Source organism: Dendropsophus ebraccatus, chromosome 7, assembly GCF_027789765.1.
Source record: "Dendropsophus ebraccatus isolate aDenEbr1 chromosome 7, aDenEbr1.pat, whole genome shotgun sequence".
In the NCBI taxonomy this organism is placed as follows: Eukaryota; Metazoa; Chordata; class Amphibia; order Anura; family Hylidae; genus Dendropsophus; species Dendropsophus ebraccatus.
In genome coordinates, this window is record NC_091460.1 from 112,811 (window position 1) to 127,813 (window position 15,003).

General features: G+C 47.7%; 1 protein-coding gene across 3 annotated transcripts in view; it reads left to right on the top strand.

Annotated features, from left to right (window-relative positions):
- LOC138797163 (gastrula zinc finger protein XlCGF57.1-like) overlaps positions 1-15,003 on the top strand; it is a 58,137-nt gene that overhangs the window by 14,566 nt on the left and 28,568 nt on the right. For 2 of the 3 annotated variants that reach the window (XM_069976989.1, XM_069976991.1), the window contains 5 exons: positions 451-547; positions 622-786; positions 875-1,010; positions 1,166-1,260; positions 6,219-6,276. In XM_069976989.1, the coding sequence (XP_069833090.1) occupies positions 479-547; positions 622-786; positions 875-1,010; positions 1,166-1,260; positions 6,219-6,276 (523 nt within the window). In that variant the 5' untranslated portion in view covers positions 451-478. Of the gene's footprint in view, positions 1-450; positions 548-621; positions 787-874; positions 1,011-1,165; positions 1,261-6,218; positions 6,277-15,003 lie in introns of those variants that run through there. The other variant, XM_069976990.1, reaches the window with a different exon arrangement.

A 15,003-nucleotide genomic window follows, 5' to 3' on the forward strand; every position in this document is an offset into this window, starting at 1 on the left:
AACTTTACCCCTGTTGTCCCTCATTATAGCGGCCAGCTAGACGGCTTTTCTCTGCCTTTCCACAGCGGTGCAATGCGTCCAGAAAACAGGCACCGTGGAGAAGAATAGGGTGACAGCGTAGCAGTGACCCCCGTAGGAGTGCTGCCATCCTGCACCTTACCCCGTCACCCGTCCTGCACCTTACCCCGTCACCCGTCCTGCACCTCGCTCCGCTGCCCGTCCTGCACCTAGCCTTGCCACCAAATCTCAGTGATTTTTATTTTTTTTCTTTGTGAAAATCGAATTTATGATTTTCACAAAAAAATCGAATTGATTCTCAAATTCTGGGGGAATTAAATGAATGAATTCGATTAATCGCCCAGCCCTAAGCTGGAGTATGCCAGGCTGTATACTGCCCTTTCAGCAACATGTGATTTTTCCTCTCCATTTCTCCTTGTTCCTCAAATCCAGGACCCTTATAGCCAAAGTCTGGAAGAAGATGGACAGAGACGTGGCTGCCCGGATACTAGACCTGACCCTAGAGATCATCTACTGGATATCTGGAGAGGTGACATTACTCGTTTCTCTATTACTAATACTGGGGAAGGACGTATGTAGTGATCCGTGTCTCTCCATCCCCAGGATTACACCATAGTGAAGAAGACATGGGGGGAGGGTGTGGCCTTCCCCCAGGAGTCAGGAGGGCGGAGCAGGGCCCGGGGCCCCATCACGGAGCCTCCATCACTGATACATGAGCAGAAGATCCTAGAACTCACCCACAGGATGACTGAGCTGCTGACTGGAGAGGTGACACTGGGGAATGCTGGGAGATGATAGAGTAATCCAGGAGGCAGCAGGCTGGGGGGGATGACTGTGTGATCATTGTGTGTGTCAGGTTCCTATAAGGTGTCAGGATGTGGCCGTCTATTTCTCCATGGAGGAGTGGGAGTATGTAGAAGGACACAAGGATCTGTACCGGGGGGAGCAGCCGCTCATGATGGAGGATCAGCCGCCCGGCCTCACAGCACAAGGTAAGAGGAGACCTTCCTGATTCTAGAGAGCAGGGGGAGGGGCCCCTACGTCCTCCTCCCATCCTCCTCCTATCCTCCTCAGCTCCTCCTCCCATCCTCCTTCTGATGACATGTAGCAGTGTATAATGGATTGGCTCCCTGTGTGTTCCCTACAGATGGAGGCAGTGACAGGAATCCACCAGAGAGGTGTCCCCGTCCTCTGTATTCCCAGGACTGTTCAGAGGGAAATGTCCCAGCAGACAATCAGCAGGTAGATGAGATTCCTGTTATCTCCTATAGATGATATAATGGAGCTCCTAGATGTGGAGTGTGCTCTCTGTCATCTTGTTTTTGGCTCTGGTAAAGATGACAAATGGTTTCTAGGTTATTTTGGGTATCGAAGTTATTGAAAAATCAGTGTGATAAATGTTCGGCAGTGTAAATGGAAGTCACAGAGGGAACAATAATAAATACAGTGGTACCTTGTTTCTCAAACTGCTTGGAACTCAAACAGTATTTTTAAGGAAAGTTTACTTTGGTTTCAAACTCTTGCTCGGTTATCAAACACTATTCGGCCACCCAGTCTTCAAATACAGTAACACCGCGGTATTCGAACGGAAATTTACCTTGAAGTAACGTTTATAATTCAAACTTTGCTCAATATCTGAACGTTTTTGTGAGCGTAGATCGTGGGTTGTACTTGAGGAGTTTAGCACTGGTCAGGCTTCACATACAGTACTGTATAAGATTGCTGGAGTGCATATACAGTCAGTGCACCACCATCTCCCATCCTGTACTGTATAAGATTGCTGGAGTGTATATACAGCACAGTAGTAGTACAGTCAGTGCACCACCATCTCCCATCCTGTACTGTATAAGATTGCTGGAGTGTATATACAGTACAGTAGTAGTACAGGCAGTGCACCGCCATCTCCCATCCTGTACTGTATAAGATTGCTGGAGTGCATATACAGTACAGTCAGTGCACCACCATCTCCCATCCTGTACTGTATAAGATTGCTGGAGTGCATATACAGTACAGTAGTAGTACAGTCAGTGCACCGCCATCTCCCATCCTGTACTGTATAAGACTGCTGGAGTGTATATACAGTACAGTAGTACAGTCAGTGCACCACCATCTCCCATCCTGTACTGTATAATACTGCTGGAGTGCATATACAGTACAGTAGTAGTACAGGCAGTGCACCGCCATCTCCCATCCTGTACTGTATAAGACTGCTGGAGTGCATATACAGCACAGTAGTAGTACAGGCAGTGCACCACCATCTCCCATCCTGTATAATACTGCTGGAGTGCATATACAGCACAGTAGTAGTACAGGCAGTGCACCACCATCTCCCATCCTGTATAAGACTGCTGGAGTGCATATACAGCACAGTAGTAGTACAGGCAGTGCACCACCATCTCCCATCCTGTATAAGACTGCTGGAGTGTATATACAGCACAGTAGTAGTACAGTCAGTGCACCACCATCTCCCATCCTGTACTGATCTCCCATCCTGTACTGTATAAGACTGCTGGAGTGCATATACAGCACAGTAGTAGTACAGGCAGTGCACCACCATCTCCCATCCTGTACTGTATAAGATTGCTGGAGTGTATATACAGTACAGTAGTAGTACAGGCAGTGCACCGCCATCTCCCATCCTGTACTGTATAAGACTGCTGGAGTGCATATACAGTACAGTCAGTGCACCGCCATCTCCCATCTGTTACAGTGCTGGGGTGGGGGGGCTCTATACAGTAAAGGATGAGTGAGGAGTTAGTGACTACTGTACTATAATTACTGGTTTTGTTGAGTGTTTCTTGTGTATAATGTCCTGTACAGTATATAGTACTGTACTGTAGGTATTAAAATGGGCACTTTTCAATGTTATAAATAAGTATTGTAGGTAATTATTGGTGGGTGCTGGAACCAATTAAACACACATACATTATTTCCTATGGAAAAACATTGCTCGGTTCTCAAACTACCTTCCTACTACTGGTTCACAATTAAGTTCAAGAACCGAGGTACCACTGTATTTATTTGCATCTGGGTTTGCGCCAGGGTTATCACCCATTTAAGTGGCAATAAATGAAGATGTGAAGGGACCATTAACCCTAATTTATCCAACATAAATCAGATTTACCGAGGACTCCACCAACACTACAATATGTCCACAGTTCCAGCCCATCTATGTAATTTGATGTCCCACTCTCTGTCCTTTTATACTTTGACCATTTGATCCTTTTTCTCCTTCCTACTTTCCCTCATCTCTTCTGGGTTATAGAGTGGAGGGAGCATTCAATTCCAACACTCAACCATTCTTGTCTCTTCCTTTACTGTGGATTGTAATATCTCCTCGTTCAAAGAGGAAATTTAGGATCCTGCCTGGCGCACCCGATTTCCCCCCCCCCCCCCTTATTTAGCTGCGGATCCCTAGTAACCCAAGTCTGCCTCCCCTTTTTGGCCCATCGACTTCTCTGCTAATCATATATCATGAAGCCACTTATGGAACCCTACCCTGTGGCTCGGGGGTTATTTTTAATGGTCCCTTGTATTTTATGCTTATAGATCGATCTATCTATTTACTACTTCCACTTTATCGTAACATGATTGTCCAGTATTTCACCATCTCCTCCTCCTCCTCCTCCTCCTCCTCCTCCTCCTCCTCCTCCTCCTCCTCCTCTTACTTCCCGGCTTTCTACCTCTCTATTTGTCGTGTTTTGATAAGGCAACCCCCAATTCACAACTTTACTTCATAACTCTAAAACCTAGATCTCTTCTAATAAAAAACAGAAAACAAAACCTTCTCCCACCGCAGGGAGTACACAGGGGGCTGCTGTCAGTATATACAGCGAGTACACAGGGAGCTGCTGTCAGTATATACAGCGAGTACACAGGGAGCTGCTGTCAGTATATACAGCAAGTACACAGGGAGCTGCTGTCAGTATATACAGTGAGTACACAGGGAGCTGCTGTCAGTATATAGAGAGTACACAGGGAGCTGCTGTCAGTATATAGAGTGAGTACACAGGGAGCTGCTGTCAGTATATAGAGTGAGTACACAGGGAGCTGCTGTCAGTATATAGAGTGAGTACACAGGGAGCTGCTGTCAGTATATAGAGTGAGTACACAGGGAGCTGCTGTCAGTATATAGAGTGAGTACACAGGGAGCTGCTGTCAGTATATAGAGTGAGTACACAGGGAGCTGCTGTCAGTATATAGAGTGAGTACACAGGGAGCTGCTGTCAGTATATAGAGTGAGTACACAGGGAGCTGCTGTCAGTATATAGAGTGAGTACACAGGGAGCTGCTGTCAGTATATAGAGTGAGTACACAGGGAGCTGCTGTCAGTATATAGAGTGAGTACACAGGGAGCTGCTGTCAGTATATAGAGTGAGTACACAGGGAGCTGCTGTCAGTATATACAGTGCTAAAACAAAACACAAACAGAGGGCGCTTCCTGGTGCAATATAGTCAATTTCAGAAAAAGTAAAAGCGAGCAATAGAAACCCCCAAGAGGGGTAGACTGTACACTCACCTACTAGGGTTGTGCTGGATAGGCACAACGCTAGTAAACGCATAAGCTGCACCACCGCAGCACACAGGAGGGACCACAACAGAACGTTGAGTGGAAATAGCCAGGAAAAGTTATCTGCCAGGACCCAGCAGATAGTGGATTGTCCTGTCACATACGGCCGCAGGTGGTTAGGAGCGGCAGACTCCGACTTGACCGTGATTATTAGGGACCAGGGTGGATTTGTTTTAAATCAAACTGATTTAAATCACGATTTAAATCACGATTTAAATCACTAGTCCGGAAGGCTTGATTTAAATCAGTGATTTAAATCAAAGTTTCTACCTAAACTAGTTCTTGCTACTTTAACATGCAAGTAGATGAAGATTTTTAGAATCACTTTTTATATTACTTTTTTCTCCCCAGTTTAATGGGTTAATCATTCATATTTGGACACCACTGTTCTGTTGTACTTAGGAAGGAGAAAAATAATCCTGAACTTAATAACAATTTAAATGGATTTATTCAACTGAAACAATAACAACATTACAGCATACGTTATTTGCTTAAACAAACATCCATGTTAACTAATTTGGCTAAACAAAAAAAAAAAAAAAAAATAGTCCAAACAATCAAACATATTGTCTAACTTCTTGGACTTGGTACTGAAGGGGATGATTCTGTATTCATGGGTTTGTAGAACAATAGGATTAAGGTCTTTTTCTCAACTCTGTTCATGTTGTAACATTTGAGAACATATACAGCCTTTATTCTCAGCTTTATCTCATGATGGAAGAACCTTTGGATGGTAAAATATTTTCCTCAAAAAGCAGTTTATTGAAAAAAATCCGATTTAAATCAAAAAAATCCGATTTAAATCAAAAAAATCCGATTTTTTTGATTTTTTTAAAAAAATCATTGATTTTTATCCACCCTGTTAGGGACGCAGTGAACAAGATTGCAGGGATGAATGCCGCTCGAAGTAAACCATAAAAAAAATTTATTTGTAGCAACGCGTTTCTGCCCTCTAATCCGAGAGGGCCTTTCTCAAGCTCTAACCAACATCTTACAAGTGTAGCCTTTTATAGCAGAAAACAGGAAAAAAGTACTTCCGGCCGATCTACACACCTCAAAAATACATAACAAGATTGCAAACAGATCATAAAGAAGTCATAAAACTATATTGCATACCAAACTTCATTACCATGTGGAGTCGTAAATATATACGTGTATACAGTGAGTACAGGGAGCTGCTGTCAGTATATATAGGGAGTACACCGTACGCCCTTCGACCTCTTACAGGTAATGTGTATTATGCTACAGATGAGTACGGTGATGCAGTATTATTACAGCACATATGTCTGAGTGTTCCCTATAGCTGAGATATTATACAGCACCCGCTCTTTAGGTGTATAGCAGATATGAGTGTGTAAACTGCCCACAGCAGCCAATCACAGCTCAGCTCTCAGCTCTGGTAACATGAGTGCTGAGCTGTGATTGGCTGCTGTGGGCAGTTTACACCCTCTTATAAATCTGGGCTGATATGTTTGACGGCAGTGGTCTCATTGTCTACGGGGAGGCTAATGTGTCCGGGATCCCAGTCAGAGAGTTCCCAGCAGTCAGACCTTCCCAAAATCCGACTCTTATCCCCTTTATCAGGGTTCCTGTTGGTTTCTCTCATGTCCTCAATGTCTGATTTTTGCAGGAACGGGAAGGTGGACTGACGAGTGGAGCTGATAATCCCACATCGGTGTCAGTTAATGGTAAGAACCAAACCAGTGCCATGCAGGCGCAAATAACAAGACGTGGATCAGAGCCCTATCAAACATGGAGCATGGGGTGGGGGCAGGAATATCAGGAGAGACAGTGGAGAGCCATGACATAGAAGAGACCGTCTGTTGCTTCACATCCATAACCCGGAGGCCAGGCAGAGGGCTCCCAGTAACCTCCATGGATAAAACATTCCCAGGGCTCCCAGTAACCTCCATGGATAGGACCTTCCCAGGGCTCCCAGTAACCTCCATGGACAGGACCTTCCCAGGGCTCCCAGTAACCTCCATGGATAGGACCTTCCCAGGGCTCCCAGTAACCTCCATGGATAAAACATTCCCAGGGCTCCCAGTAACCTCCATGGATAGGACCTTCCCAGGGCTCCCAGTAACCTCCATGGACAGGACCTTCCCAGGGCTCCCAGTAACCTCCATGGACAGGACCTTCCCAGGGCTCCCAGTAACCTCCATGGACAGGACCTTCCCAGGGCTCCCAGTAACCTCCATGGATAGGACCTTCCCAGGGCTCCCAGTAACCTCCATGGATAGGACCTTCCCAGGGCTCCCAGTAACCTCCATGGATAGGACCTTCCCAGGGCTCCCAGTAACCTCCATGGATAGGACCTTCCCAGGGCTCCCAGTAACCTCCATGGATAGGACCTTCCCAGGGCTCCCAGTAACCTCCATGGATAGGACCTTCCCAGGGCTCCCAGTAACCTCCATGGATAAGACCTTCCCAGGGCTCCCAGTAACCTCCATGGATAGGACATCGTGGAATTTTGCCCCATGTGGCTGGAGCAGGCAGCTGGTGTGATGGGGGAGCAGCGCTCACCTTACACCGACCACATCAAGGATTATGGGATATATAACATTTCTATTCGTCCTACGGCAGCACAGGAAAACAATTGGGTTAACATGAGTTTCATCCTACCAGACAGAAGAAACAAACAATTAAAGCATGAACAGGTGAGATCTCTTACCCTGATTACCATGCTATAAGAAATCTCCAGAAAGCACACTACACAAGTTTTGTTTCTTCTGCAGGGCAGGAGGAGTATAGTTTTATGTGTCCCATATTGGTTCTATTTTTTTTTTCTTTTTCCTTTTCAAGTTATTGTTTTAGGGCTCTGTTCATGTTCTGCATGTTCATTCCCTGACTCATGTTCAAATATGACTATATGCTTTTAGAAGCTCTGACCTTGGGGAGTGAGGTCAACTTCATTTATGGGAAAAGCTCTGGTCTTGTTGTTCCACCTGACCAACTTTATATATACCCTCAGGTGACTCTTTACTTGGCATTCCAAGTATTTTTTGGTTCCCTAACATGCCCCTGTGTGGTGATTGGGACTGCTGCGGTGTGTGTTAGAGCAATTTCGACTGAGACCTCAAAATGGATCTCCCAGGTTACTTTGTCTGTGAGCTTCAAATTGCAAACTTCCCTGGTACGGGGGAAGGGAAGAATGTCTGGCCAGAATGAGTAGGCAGTCATACACCAGTGGTATACAAATGCCTCACTCCATGGTGGAGTGAGTCCACTTTATTTATAGCAAAGCTTGACCAACTCTCTGAGCATGTTCCAACGAGTTGACCAATAATATTGAACATATACATAGATAGGTTAGAAGAAGACAAGGTATGGTAATGCCTAATATGGTAGCCAAGAAATCGTACATAGTAATGGGTTTTAGCTCATGGCATAGTATATCTTTAGCCTAAGACATATGCTGATCCTAGTGAGAAAACTGGTGTCGTGTGCATACTGTAACCAAGACCCCTTCCCCATGCTGTCTTATACCAGATGTATTAGGGAAATTATTGGTTAACCATATCCTAGATGTTACATAGATAAATTACTTCATCATGTGCACGCATTTTACCATCCGTGGTGGAGACAGAGATGAGCTTGAAGCTACGTCCGGTCAGGCAGCACATCCCCGTGGTGAATGGCAGGATGGGGTGTTACAGGCTCTCTGCTTGTTACTGTCTCCGGCAGGTCATAGTATGCCACGTGTCTCTGGCAGGAAGTACTTTGTCTAAGTTCCTCCTCCGTTTGCGGCGAAGGCGCAGTCGGGCTCAGATTCCCCGGCGCATGCGCACTGCTGTTTTCTGTCTCGGAGTTCATTTAAAGCAACTCTGTACCCACAATCTGACCCCCCAAACCACTTGTACCTTCAGCTGCTTTTAATCCAAGATCTGTCCTGCGGTCCGTTCGGCAGGTGATGCAGTTATTGTCATAAAAAAAACTTTTAAAATTGCAGCCCCGTGCCATACGGCCGTGGCCTAGATTGTGAATGCATTAGGCTGGCACAACCTCCCTGTCCCTCCTCCCCGCCCTCCTCATCATTAGGAATGCTCCAGGCAGATTGCCTCCTATTCCCCACCTGTGAGAACACAGCACATGGGCTGGATCGTTAAGGCACCTGTGCAATGTTCAAACTGGAGTAAATGTTCCAGTGGCATTGATGAAGAGGGTGGGGAGGAGGGACGGAGGGGTGGTGCAAAGTTAGGGCACAGATACGCCCGTAGGGCACAGGGCTGCAAGTTTAAAAGTTGTTTTTTATGACAATAACTAAATCACCTGCCGAACGGACCCCAGGACAGATCTTGGATGGAGGGATTTGGCCTGGCCGTCCGAAGACGACATCGCAGACTGAAGATCGGAGACGAGTCGGCACGTGACAGGTATGTGTATCGCACCACACTTCCGGGTACACGGGTGGGGGTGGTGGGACACGGGGAAGGGGGCCATTCACAGACATAACATACATTACAAAGTTGTATAACTTTGTAATGTGTGTTATTCTGTCAATAATTCTTTACTGCCGCACTACCCCTTTAAGCATGATTCACCTAGCAGGAAGTTGCAGCTCTGTCAGGCAGCACCTCCGGTGATCACAGAAGGTATATGGAGATCCTCATGGTTCCCTGCTTTTCCACTGTTATATGGATTCTCATTATGCTTTCTTCTTTTTAGATGGCTGAAGAGAATTGATCCAGAAAACAGACAAGGAAGGAGAGGCACAGACCGTGCTCAAAGTTTTCTCAACCTCTGCCTGATAATTGTGAAGGCTTCCCGTGCACTTATTTTTATTTTTGCTGTGCTAAAAAAGGAAGGTACTTGGCGTCTTGTAATAGGCCTGTCCTTTCTGAACAGATATATTCTGGCAAAACACTTCAGAATGGAGACGATCAGATCAGTTACAACATTCTTACAAGAGAACGATTGGGCAGCAACCCTGGGCCTGAATGACGCCTATTTACATATACCAATTTTGATGGCCCATCGCAAGTTCCTCAGGATTGCCATTTGGCAATGGAAGACAGTCCGTCACCTGCAGTTCGTGTCTTCCTTTTGGCATTTCATGGGCTCCAAGAGTCGTCAGCAAAGTTGTAGTGACTCTAGCTACGCACCTCAGACTCCAAGGAGTCTTTGTTGTCCTTTACTTGGACGACTGGCTCATCAAAGCCCAGTCAGAAGAGCTTCTTCGTCAGCATATCAACCTGACCATGTCTGTTCTACAACATCATGGATTCTTTCTCAATCTACAGAAATCCAACCTGCAGCCTTCCAAAATTTGCAGATTTCTAGGGTTACGGCTGGACTCTGTGGACATGAAGATTTTCTATCTACAAAGAGAGAGAGAACAAGCTCTTCAACAGTGTCAAGGATCTTCTCTCCACAGATCATTCTTCGATTCGTACTGGAATGAGAGTCCTAGGTCTGATGACCTCATCTCTGGAGGCAGTCTGTTGGTCCAGTCTGTTGGCGCACATGAGACTCCTTCAGCAGGACCTGCTCTCTGTGGGATCGTCGCCAGTCTTCTCTGGACAACCCATAAAACCCTAAGGTTGTGGCTATGGACAGACAAGGTCTCATAAGGGAAGAGTCTGTCCAGGGCTCCCCAGGTAATACTTACCACAGATGCTTCCAAACTGGGTTAGGGAGCTCATGTTGCGGATGTTTGGATTCAAGGGTGTTGGTCCATAGAGGAGTCTCGGTGCTCATTCAACCTGAGAGAGCTGAGAGCTATCCACAGGGCTCTAACTTAACTGTCTCATCTGGTCTCCAGAGTGTCTTCATCCAGTCAGACACTCTTGCAGCTGTTTACTATGTAAACAAGCCGGGGGGGGGGGGGGGGGGGACAAGATCCCCTCTGCTAATGAAAGAGTGTCAAGCCCTGATATCGTGGGCAGAGAATCACCTCTTAGGGTGGTATTACACGAAGCGATTATCGTTCGAATAATCGTTCAATCGGTCGTATTTGAACGATTATCTTTAAGTGTAATAGTAGACAACGATTAAACGACGAACGATTGGTCGCTGGTCGTTTAATAGGTTTTGAATCTATTTTTATCGTTTGTCTTTTACACATCGTTCGCACATCGTTCGTTTGAATAAGATGTCGTTAGCCGTTCCCTGTTCATTCGCAAATTGAAAGGGGAGTGTTCTTGAATTTTGTTGCTCCAATATAACCGATAATCTTTCCGTGTAGTAAAACGAACGATTATTAGGCAACCGCTATTGCGATCGTTGGAGATCGTTTATCGTTAATCGTTAATTGAAAAAAATCGCTTCGTGTAATACCACCCTTAGACATCCATGCGGTCCACATCAAGGGGTCTTCCAATGTCACAGCATATTGGCTGAGTCAACATCAAATTCAGATAGGAGAATGGAATCTGCATCCGGAGTCTTTTGCCTGGATCGTGGAGAATTTCGGCCTTCCGGAGATGGATGTCATGGCAACTGCGAGCAACAAGAAGTTACCAACGTTTGCCTCTCTCAACAGGAGGGATTCACCAGATGTCCTGGACGGCCTTTCCTTCAGCTGGTCCAACCGCTTTCTTTACGTCTTCCCACCTCTCCCCCTGGTGACCAGGGTATTGAAGAAGATCCAGGAGGATCAAGCCCACGCGATTGTAAGTCTCCCTTTTTGGCCCAGGAGGGCTTAGTGTTAGCACGCGTGGGAGCTTTCGAGCAGGAGATACAAAGAAAATTCCCTTACGCAGGGACCTTCTCAGCCAGAACGGCCTTCTACATCCTTCTCTGAAGAGTCTGCGGCTCATGGCCTGGAAGTTGACAGGCAGTCCTTAAGAGGCAAGGGGTTGGCTGAAAATGTTGTTGACATTCTTTTGTCTTACAGAAAACCTTCCACCATTAAGGTTTATGACAGAATCGCTGGCATCTGTAGATTCTGCTGTTCTCAGAATAATGTATCATCGCCTACAGTTCCTGTTGTGCTGAAACTTCTGCAAGAATGCTTTAGGAAAAATTTAAAATATAACACCCTAAAAGTAAACTTTTTAGCCATCAACGATCGTGACCCTTCCTGTTTTTTTTTTTTTTTTTTTTTTTTTTAATTCTAAATTTTTATTCAAATTTTTATACAACAATGGTTACAACTGGTGTCTCGCAGGGCGCTGAGGCACTCATATTCAGACAGACAGAACCAACCACGGCTCCCATAAAGTGCAATCATTTGGCATAGCAAACTGCAAATGAAGGATAGGGAGTGAGCTAGCGCTCAACCAAAGCTCAGAAAGGTCCGAAGACCAATGGGTTGGGGGGGGGGGGGGGGTAAGGGGTGGAACTAAGGGGGGCAGTTAGACAGGGAGGGAGTACTGAGAAGGGTGGTGACAGGAGACCAGGCGGCTCCTCACTGAGTCAGCAAAGATCTGTATTCAGGGGTCTCTGTGAACTTGTCCCAGTGATACCAGGTCCGAAAGAACCAAGAGTTTCGGTCATGGAACTGAGCAGTCAGGTCCTCCATATGTTTGATGTCTTCCACTTTCCGGATCAACAGTGCAAGGCTAGGAGGGTCTGGTTGGCGCCATAGAGCGGGTATACAGGCCCGGGCAGCATTGATCAGGTGTCGGAGAACTGAAGTACGGTAACTTCTGAGGGGGATGTTGGACACTTGCAAGAGGAAAAGAGCAGGCGAGAAAGTGAGAGGATAGTCAGTAAAGGTGGAGGCAATACGCCACACCTCTTTCCAAAAAGGCTCTAGTCTGGGGCAACTCCAGAATGTATGGAGGAGGGAACCTTCCTCGACGCATTCCCTCCAGCATTGTGGGGACACCTCAGGGAAGATCCGGTGAAGTCGGGTAGGCACCCGGTACCAACGGGAGAGGAGCTTGTAGCCCGCTTCCTGAATGCGGGAGGAGATCGAGGAGGAGTGCGTGCATGTGAGCTGCGCTGCGGTGAAGGATGTGTTCAGATCCTCCTCCCAGGACGTGAGGAAGGGGGGAGAGCCCAGCATGGCATACAGAATGGAAAGAGAATGTAGGAGAGGGCCAGAGCCCAGGCATAGGGGTTCGAAGTGTGTAGGTGGGCGGGCAAAACAGGAGGGCATGGGAAGGGTGAGGAGGAAGTGATGGAGCTGAAGTGATCTCCAGAACCCTAAGGGGGTGGGGGTCTGTCAGGGCATTGAGATCAGAGAGCTAGGGCCATGTCGTGCCCCTGAGGAAGAATTGGGCAAGAAAGCGTCCAGCCCGCGACCACGTGCGGAAGCCTGCATCTTCTATCCCCGGGCAGAAGGATGGGTTATCTAGAATCGGGAACAATGGAGAGGGGTGTGTGGCCAGGAAGCCAGCGGAGAGGTCCTTATGACAGACCCGGAGTGTCAGGGCAATAGTGGGGTGGGAGCCCGCAAGATGGGCGGAGGCCGGGAGCCAGGGAGCCGCCAGCAAAGACAATGGAGCGACCGCCTTTTCCAGGTCCACCCATAACTTCGAGGAGGAGTGGCGGTGCCAGTCCAGTACTCTGGACAGATGGGAAGCGACATAATATTGGTAGAGGTTAGGCAGCTCCAGACCTCCCTTCGATTTGGGGCGATACAAAACTGCCTTTGCTATGCGTGGTTGTTTGTGCGCCCATATAAATTTGGTAAGAAGTGAGGTGAGTTGCCTGAGGTACGACAAGGGTACCGTGACCGGGAGGGCCTGAAAGAGGTACAGTAGACGAGGCAGAACATTCATTTTAAAAATTGCACATCGGCCAAACCAGGAAAAGGTGCCCTTGTGCCATCGAAGCAAGTCCCTCTCTATCGTCTGGAACATAGGTGGGAAGTTTGTTTTGTATAGATCAGATGTGGAAGGTGTGAGCTGGACCCCCAGATACTTGAGGGAGGAGTGGGTCCAGCGGAAGGGAAAGGACGTCCCGAGGGAGGAGACTGCCTCAGAAGGGAGGGATCTGTTGAGTGCCTCAGATTTTTGGAGATTGATTTTATAGTTAGAGAGGGCTTGGTAAGGGGAGGGCTTGAATGGGAGTATAGAGAGCTAATCCATTCCAGCACGTGAGGGCCGAGACTAACATGCCTGAGTGTGGCAAAGAGAAAAGGCCAGGCTACATGGTCAAATGCCTTCTCCGCATCTGTGGATAGAAGCATGGCAGGAAGGGTAGAGGAATGGGCCAGGTGGGTAATATTTATGGCTCTAATGGTGTCGCGGGCCTCTCGCATGGGCATGAACCCTACCTGGTCAGGGAGTATTATAGCTTGCAGAAGGGGGGTGAGGCGAGACGCCAAAATTTTAGAAAAGAATTTAAGGTCCAGATTCAGAAGGGACATGGGACGGTAATTTTGGCACAGTGAGGGGTCTTTGCCTTCTTTAGGGATAACTGAGATATGAGCGCTGAGGGCATCCAGGGGGAGGGGGGAGCCAGTGGACACAGAGTTAAAAGTAGACAGGAAATGGTCCAGCAGGAGAGGACCGAAGACTTTGTAGTAGGGCAATGTAAACCCGTCTGGTCCTGGGGCCTTGCCCGATGGGGACGTCTTAAGAGCCCATTCCCACTCTGAAGTCGTGATGGGTGATTCGAGCGAGGCGGCTTCCGGTGATTCGAGCGTGTCGGCAGTCCTGACTCCGTCAGATACGAGGCAATGGCCGAGTGAAAGGGTGGGGAGTCCAGAGAGGTTGTAGGAGCTGGCAGGCCGTAGAGGGAGGTGTAATAGTCCCTGAAGGATTCCGCTATTTGGGAAGATAGGGTCTGTTTTGGTCCGGAGGAGGAAGCAATATGGGGGATGAAAGAGCGGGCTCTCTGTTGGCGCAGGGCTCGAGCTAGGGTCTTGCCCGGTTTGTTGCCCAACTCAAAATAATGGCGGCGACATCGCGCTAGAGAGGCCTTGGCACTTGCAAAGGTGAGGTCTCTCAGCTTACCTCGCAGGTCCGCTAGCTCCGACCCTGTGGCAAGGTCCAGGCTCGTTTTATGTCGTTTGTCCAAGTCCGCAATCCGCGCGATCAGTGACCTTATTTTGGCTGATCTTTCCTTCTTGAGGCGAGAAGCGAGCTTGATGAATGTGCCCCTTATGAAGCACTTGTGAGCCTCCCACACCACCAACGGGAGAGACTCAGGAGAGGTATTAGCGGAGAAGTAGCTAGAGAGGTCAGTCCGGACTTCGGCCAGGACTCCTGGGTCCCTCAGCAGGGTCTCGTTTAAACGCCAACGCCAGCTTCGCGGTTGGGGAGGGGAGAAAGAGAGGGAGATCAGTGCATGGTCAGAAAATGAGATGGGGTCTATGGAGGCCGCCGCTACACGGTCCAAGTTTGCAGGGGAGATAAAAGGTAGCCAATGCGGGAGTATACGTTGTGGGGGTGCGAGAAAAAGGTGTAGTCTTTATCGCGGGGATGAAGCAACCGCCAGGTGTCCATAAGTTGGTAGGAGTGAAGGGATTGTTTTGCCTGTCTTAAGGAAGAAAAGGAGAGAGCAGAATGGCCAGAGGA